This window comes from Marmota marmota, unplaced genomic scaffold, assembly GCF_001458135.2.
Source record: "Marmota marmota marmota unplaced genomic scaffold, marMar, whole genome shotgun sequence".
In the NCBI taxonomy this organism is placed as follows: Eukaryota; Metazoa; Chordata; class Mammalia; order Rodentia; family Sciuridae; genus Marmota; species Marmota marmota.
In genome coordinates this window covers 7,825,343-7,833,377 of record NW_026000153.1, presented here as the reverse complement: position 1 = coordinate 7,833,377, position 8,035 = coordinate 7,825,343, and the positions used below count along the sequence as shown (strand labels likewise).

Below are 8,035 nucleotides of genomic sequence, written 5' to 3'. Positions count from 1 at the left end.
AAAAAAAAAAAAAAAAAAAAAAAAAAAGTGAGAGGAAAAAAAAAAGAAGAATAAAAAGCAAAAACTAAAAAGAAGGGTAATAGAAAAAACTGCCCAACATCTTAAGAAGTATCTCTTATCTGGGGGTAAAAAAAAAGAAACCTCTGGTCTGGGATTTTGCTGCTTGATCTGATCCTGGACTATATTCTGTTGCTTTGGACCCTTGGCGAGGTGAGAAAAATGTCTGTCATGTTCCAGACTAATCTCTTAAATGATGAGGGGACTGTGAAAAAGCCAGTCCACAGAGTTCCCATTTGCTAAGACTCAGGAACTAAGAGAAAGATCTCAAGATAACAGCCCTGAAGCCTTCATTTGGACTTTTGACTTCCACGGCTTCACAACAGAGTCAAAATCATGTCTATATTTTCTGTGGGTTATTTCTGTAAATTAAATATAAGCATTTACCCAGAGAAAGCAAGAAACAGACAGACATGGGGCACTTTTTAAAAATCTATAAAATTTCTTGATCGCAGAAGCAAAAATTGTATCATTTGAACTAGAATGGAATTGAGTTATAGAGGTGAACTTTGGTGTGCAGTGATGGTCATAAAATGAGAAAATACATTGCAGAGATGCTGCTAATATACTCCCCACACTGAGCATCCACCTTCAAAGTCAGGATGCAGCTCAGTTTGGAGTCTTGGTGTTAACATGCTTTCTTAGCAGAGAGTAGAACAGCCGCTGTGGTGTATGGTATGAATGCATATTAACAGCACAGACATTTGCATATCTGGAACTATAGTAGAAAATGCATAACAAAATTTCTTTTGAAAGATTATTGTACAAACACATAGAATCCTTGCAAAATCTTGACATAACAACTTTTTGTTTCCTCCTTTTTTGTTGAAAAAAATTTGTATAACAGGCTAAGATGTCCAAACAATAGATTAATAGCCAGAAAACCTGAACACGGATTGTGCCTGCCCACCTCCTCATCACCAAGGGTCTTTCTTTCATGTTCAAAGCCAGGGATAGAACAGACCCAAATCTGTTCACCAATTGAGTGTTTCTCATTTTCCTGCATGTGCAAAAATAAAATGCAAAATCGACCCTTTCAAATGAACTATATTGGTGATAGTTTTCTACTGACATATCATGTCATTTATGCCCTGGGTTTTTATTTGCATGTGTGTGATGCTCTTAATTCGATGCAGCTCCTAGAGACTTTGCAAGTTTAGAATATGGTGCAGTGTGCAAAATTCATGGCATTGCTGGAGGCTTTGTGGCTGATGTCTCCAATACTTAAATTCCTTTACATTTAAAAAGTAAGACACATGTGAGGAGAAACAAAATCCTGAATCTGATTTTTCTCTAGAAAATTTCAATGCTGATGTAAAAAGTGTGTGCAGTTTTTTGAACCAAAAGCTGCATAAAATATACTCAGTGTCCTCGTTGCCAACAATGTACCCTAAAGGTACAAATTTTACCTTTTTGTCAGATTTTTACAAAACATGAATAGGTCAACCCACCTATTTTAACATAAATTTATAGTCATACTCTTGTTTTAAATTTGCATTTTTACTAGGCCATTGGGAGAGAGAACCTATCCACCTTCACCTAGCATGATTCTCTTTTTTTGCCCACTCCCCCATCTTTTCTAGAACTATCCAGGAAAAGTAACTTTTTAAGGAGGTGGAAATGAGCGTGAAATGAGAGGAGCAAAACTGAATTCGGATTGAAGCCCTTGGTGCCAATTTGGATCCAAAATGCATTAAAGCAGCAGAATTCTAAACCTTTCAAAACTGGGATTTATAAGGGGAATGCTAACACAGATTCAACAGTTGCAGCCTGCCAGGGATTAGTCTAATTCCAAAAGCATACTCTCTCACTTTAGAGGAGATTACTCAGTTGTCAAACAACAAAGGTTGTGTTTATTTGTTTATCTTTAAACTTTTATACATTTTTTTAAGTTCACTTTTTCCTTTCCTGACAAGACTTCCTGAAATAAAATGTCCTTTTAGTGGGGGAGGAGAGGCAGGGGAGTATAGGAGAGGAAGGTGGAGTTTGCCTCTGGCTCCAGAGTCCCTTTTCTCAGTCAGGCTGAGCCAGCTTTGCTTAACTGTTTGTACCCTGCTTTTGTTAAAAAGAAACCGAAAGGGGGTGGAGGGTGAAGAAAGATAGCATGTAATAAACTTAGTAGGGATGAGCAATTGGACACTAATCTGTTTCCCTGGATGTTGTTATATAGGAAACAAAAATAGGAGATAAAAAAACAAAATCTGGAAGCCCCCAAAATATAGGAAAGCTAATCTTTGATTAAAATATGCAGCAGAATGCTAGGGAGAGAAAGACAGAAACCTAAGTAATAATTTTTATGTTTATTGTGTCTTAAATGAGAAGGAAGAAGCAAGTTAATGCTGAGAGAGAGAGAGGGGATAATAAAAGAGTAAAGTTAGTGACTTTTGATGGAGGACATAATTGTATAGTTTGAAATCCTTAACAGTGGACTTACAGTGTCTCTTCATCATACATAATGTGTGTGTGTGTAGAACACACACACACACACACACACACACACACATGCACATAGTCGCTCTGAAAAGTTGTTGAAAGATACCGGCAATTGGATGAAGGGAAACATTGGATGATGTCTTCCACAGACCCCAATAGAAAAACTGTCCTTTTATTCCAAAGTCCTAAGAAGCACTGAGGTCTTACATGTTAAGAAAATGCACAGACACACACCCACAAAGTCTCATGCCATGAAACAAAACGAGGAAACAGGAGCCTTTCACTGACTCCTGTTTGCTGACACTAATCTTAGTTTGGTTATGCACCCAAGACCAGCTTCCGGCTCCTTTTCACAGTTCTCTTTCCCTGGGTACCCAGGTGCACAAAGGAGATGGTGATCTTTACAAAACAACATCATCAACAACAACAAAAAACCTCTCGTTCACACAAAAGCCCACCTTGCAAATGAATGGAATATTAACGACTACCTAACAGTTGCACCGTTGGCAGGGCGAAACTGAGCACAGTCTTTCTACAGATTGCCAGTGAAACCGAAGCAGCTCGAGGAGAAATGCACCTACTGTATGTGAAATGCTGGTGCAGATTTTTTTCCTATCAGTCTAACCTTCTGTGTTGATGCATGAATGCTGGTACCCACTTACAGGGATGCCAGATGATCAGTGCAGAATGAAGGTCCCAAGAGAGAGGATCACATGGCTCTCTCTGCCCTGTGACGTCACTAGCAGATGGCATGGGTACCAGCTCTGGCAGTTGGCATCAATGTCACTTTTTAGAGATCAATGAGATAGTGCAGATATACACAGATCTAGAGGCTCCAGGAGACGATGCGACACTCAGCCTGAAAAGATTTGGAAGACCCAAAATGAAAACTGATTATTGAATGAAATTAAAACCTAAGGTAATATAAATAAAGATATACTTCAATTGATGCTGGCTTTGCATGCAAGTATTTAAAGATACAGTATCACTGTCTTAGAGTATTTGTATGCTCTTTGCCATCTATAACTTCTTATCATATTTCATTCTTGTGATGTAATTATCACATACTTTCACTGCTATTATGTAACACTGCAAGTATGTGGACATTACTGAGAGTTTGTGTGTGTGTGTGTGTTTGTGTGTGTGTGTGTGTGTGTGCTGAGAGGGCTGGAGGTTGTTACATGGAAAAGTCTCTGTTTTAGTGTGCCTGTTTGAAGACTTTCGATGAAAAATACTTTCTGCTTCACCCAACAAAAACCAAAAATGCATTTGAAACACAAATTATTTTCCCCTTTCATTTGGGATTCTGAACACACGTGCAGAATTGCAGTCAGAATCCTTGGACCGTTCCCGTCAGATATTAGCTAGAGGGAGACTTCTGTGGCTCGTAGAACAAAAACACTGCGAGAGTGTTTTTTTGTCCAGGGTGATTTGAACAGCAGTAAACAGACTATTACATTTGAGAAAATCTTAAATGTAAGAGCGGTCTCAACATTTTCTTTGATTTAGAAAATTGCCAATGATATTTTATTTTTTCATTTATTTGTAGAGTTATTTTTTTTTCCAAATTAGCCTAATCCCTTTTTCTTTTTGAAGGCTGGGAAAAGAGTGCTCTTTTACATAATTCTTTACTGATCAGAAAAAAAATAGTTTTAAAACTGATCTTATTAATGTTTTCTTTAAATCTGTATATTTTAATAACCTAATATTAATCTAAATTCACAGTTGGATGAGAACAGTAAATAAAGTTAGGGATTTTTTCCCCCTAAAAATCCCCACAAATTTGCCAGCTGATGGAGAAATGGCACTTTTCACTTTATAAACTGGTTTCTGTTCTATTTTGTTCTCAGGGGGATTGGAATTAATGAAATTCTGCATTGCTATATCATGTTTTGCATTTGCTTGAATTGCACAATCCCTTCCCATGTATTAAAATCCAGTTTCAAATCAAAGAGAAATGGAGATGGTGGTGGGATTATAATAAATGCTTGCAATTTTATTTTCTTTTGATAATTTGCCTGTATAAATTAATCCCATTGCATGCATCAATGTTCTTATAATTACTAGTCTGCACAAACTCAAAAATTTTATTTCAAGCCAAAAAATTAGCCCTGGAATCAGTCTTTTTCATGTGTTCTTGTAGTATTCTGATTGTACTCAAATGTGTTTTAAGTGTATAAACTTTAAAAATGAAAACGCTTTAAATATTGTGCTGGCATTTTTTCAGGTAATTTAAGATTAGAGAACCATGTTAACACTACCGTTTGATGAGTCTGTTGTAATGCCAGAATCCCAGATGTGCAGAAAGTTTTCTAGAGAATGCGAGGACCAGAAGCAAATTAAGAAACCAGAAAGCTTTTCCAAACAAATTGTCCTTCGAGGAAAGAGCATCAAAAGGGCCCCTGGAGAAGAAACTGAGAAAGAAGAAGAGGAGGAAGACAGAGAAGAGGAGGATGAAAACGGGCTGCCCAGAAGGAGGGGTCTTAGGAAAAAAAAGACCACCAAGCTCCGACTGGAAAGGGTCAAGTTCAGGAGACAGGAAGCTAACGCTCGGGAGAGGAACAGGATGCACGGCCTCAACGACGCTCTGGACAATTTACGAAAAGTGGTCCCCTGCTATTCTAAAACCCAAAAACTGTCCAAAATAGAAACTTTACGACTGGCCAAAAACTACATCTGGGCACTTTCTGAAATTCTGAGAATCGGCAAGAGACCGGATCTGCTCACGTTCGTCCAAAACTTATGCAAAGGTCTTTCCCAGCCGACTACAAACTTGGTGGCAGGCTGCTTGCAGCTCAACGCCAGGAGTTTCCTGATGGGTCAGGGTGGGGAGGCTGCACATCACACCAGGTCGCCCTATTCCACCTTCTACCCACCTTACCACAGCCCTGAGCTCGCCACTCCCCCAGGGCATGGGACTCTTGATAATTCCAAGTCCATGAAACCCTACAATTATTGCAGTGCGTATGAATCCTTCTATGAAAGTACTTCCCCTGAGTGTGCCAGCCCTCAGTTTGAAGGTCCCTTAAGTCCTCCCCCAATTAACTATAATGGGATATTTTCCCTGAAGCAAGAAGAAACCTTGGACTATGGCAAAAATTACAATTACGGCATGCATTACTGTGCAGTGCCACCCAGGGGTCCCCTTGGGCAGGGTGCCATGTTCAGGTTGCCCACCGACAGCCACTTCCCTTACGACTTACATCTGCGCAGCCAATCTCTCACCATGCAAGATGAATTAAATGCAGTTTTTCATAATTAATGAGGAAAATGAAAATAAACAGTGGTCATTCACCTCCCCCGTCTAATTAAGACAAAGCAGATGCTTATGGGCTTGAGTAATTGGCACAACTCTATCTAAGGTGTTTACTAGTTTCTGAAGTGTGTTTCAACTATTGTGAGAATTTTCTATGTAATAATAAATCTCTTTTCCTATGAGAACTTCTTTTCCTTTCCTTTTGTCTGTAGGCACTGTGATTCTGTTTCTACTGGCAGGATTTTTTTTTCCCTTGTTTTTTTTTTTTTTTTGAAATTCACTTCATTTGTTTGAACAAGGTGTCTAAGAATATACTGTTGAATAAAGACATGCACACAGCATAAATCAATGTCTATTTCGGTTGTACAGTAATTATAAAAATGCATGTTATTAAAATCAGATGAGTAAAATGATGTGTTTATAATTATTGGGAAATTTATCTTATGTATCTCTGAAAATTGAAATTTTAAAATAACAAGACTATCACTATGCTAAGCAGTGATATTGGAAGATGCATTTAAGGATGTACAACAATATAAAAAGCTATGCAATTTTCTGTTTATTAAGATAAATCTAAATGCTTCAATTGGTGACTATTTCTCTTCAAGCATTAGCTCATGTGATATTTGGGTAGGTGGTTATCACAGTTTGGGAACAATTTATTTCAATCATAAAGAAAACAGATTTTCAGCACTTGTTTTGTATTGTTCAGAAATTATCTGTACAGGTTTGTTATCACAGTGTATAATTGTGTTTTCCACCCTACATTTTTAAAGCAATTAAACATAGATATTTCCACTCCTAAAGGACATCGATTAGCTGTGATATTTTTGCATGATACTTATTATTTCCTGGTACACAGCTGCCTTCTGTCTCCAATAACCCCCTCCCCATTTCAGAAATATTTCTGGATTACAAAATCATATGAGCTAAAACAAATTTCTTAAACTAAACGGCCAAAGCGCTTAGAAGAATTTTTTTTTTTTTTTTTAAGTATCTTAAATGAAAGAAAAGGAGCCCATGAGGGTTAAACATCCTGGGGAAACAATGATAAATCCTGGTAACCTTCAACTTGAGCCTAAATTCGGTGGCAAATTTCCAGCAAACACCAGAGTGGATGTTAAAAACGAAAGGTTTTACTCCACACGGTTTAAATGTCTGGCCGATTAGAAGTTAAATTCTGTGTGATTAAAAGTTTTCTCACAAAAGGCCACCTAAAACTTAGTTTAATAGCGTCTTGGGAGCTAACCCTCATAAAGCAGGATTGAGTCGCTTCTGGAATAAAAGGCAAGGTGTTCATGACCTCTCTCAAGACGCCCTCTGGAGCAGGTTTGCCTCCCAGAGGAAAGTGGACAGCTGCTCAGGCTGGCCAGGGCAGCAGGAAATGGTGCAGTGGTGGCTGCACGGCACGGGTCTGGGGTGAGACCGCTAACGCTGCCCGTCGTGCGCCCCGCGGGCACCGCCTGAGCCAGCGCAGGCCGGACAGGGCCTGGCGCGCAGCGCACAGAGAGGATGCAGGTGGCATTGCGCCCCCGCGGAGGTCGGGGGTGGGGCACAAGCTGCACTGCCCGTGTCCCGCCTGCAGTGGGCGCCCTGCGGACCCGGGGGCCGCCTCCCTGCAGACCTTCTGGGGGTCAGAAAAAGGGCTGCTCCGCGGGCGGTGCTGGCAAGCGCACAGCAGCGCGGTGCTCCAGATCCAGCTCCGCATTAACCATCGCCCCTTTACCCTCCCAGTCTAACGCAAAGTGGGACGCGGAGGTAGCAGCTCTAACTTGTCCAAGTGCCGCCAAGAACTGACCCTGTCCTGTCCCTCCCAAGCTGGTGGAACTTGGTGCGCCCCGGAGGCCTGCGCCCCAGTCTCCAGAGGGCGGCGTCGCCCTGTCCCTCAGCTCCCCTATTTTTCGAGTCTCCGGGCCTTCCGTGCATGCAGCGGCCACACAGAGTGGCGAAGAGGTTCCCGAGCAGCTGCTGGCCGGGAACTCGGTGGGTGGTGAGAACTCCTGTCTAAGCCGGTGTGTGAGCACCTGTTCAGTCAAATCCCAGGAGGGCAAGGGGGTAAGAAGAGAAATTGTGTCCTCCCGGGGTGGAGAGAAGTCTGCCCAAGGTAGAGATCCTTCTGTCCCCTCTGTCTGTCTCGGCACAGAAGTGACTCGCGCTTGCTTCCTCCCATATGCGCACAAAACCTGCTCTCCCTGGGATTGTGTCCAGGATTCCCGGGCCTCTTTAAGAACCTTCAGACACTTAGAGCCTGGTCATTGTGCGCCCCAACTGAGCAAACAAGACAACAAG

The 8,035-nt window shown here is 41.0% G+C and overlaps 1 protein-coding gene across 1 annotated transcript; it reads left to right on the top strand.

The window, feature by feature from the left end:
* The first annotated feature begins 3,082 nt into the window (after positions 1 to 3,082).
* On the top strand, positions 3,083 to 6,552 carry Neurod6 (neuronal differentiation 6). Its single transcript, XM_015490364.2, has 2 exons — positions 3,083 to 3,409; positions 4,718 to 6,552. Exon 2 carries the CDS (start codon positions 4,739 to 4,741, stop codon positions 5,750 to 5,752), a length of 1,014 nt encoding a protein of 337 aa, XP_015345850.1. The 5' UTR covers positions 3,083 to 3,409; positions 4,718 to 4,738; the 3' UTR covers positions 5,753 to 6,552.
* Positions 6,553 to 8,035: the final 1,483 nt, after the last annotated feature.

Coding starts and splice junctions, on each gene's coding strand:
- Neurod6 (XM_015490364.2), top strand. CDS start 4,739: ATGTTAACACTACCGTTTGATGAGTCTGTTGTAATGCCAGAATCCCAG.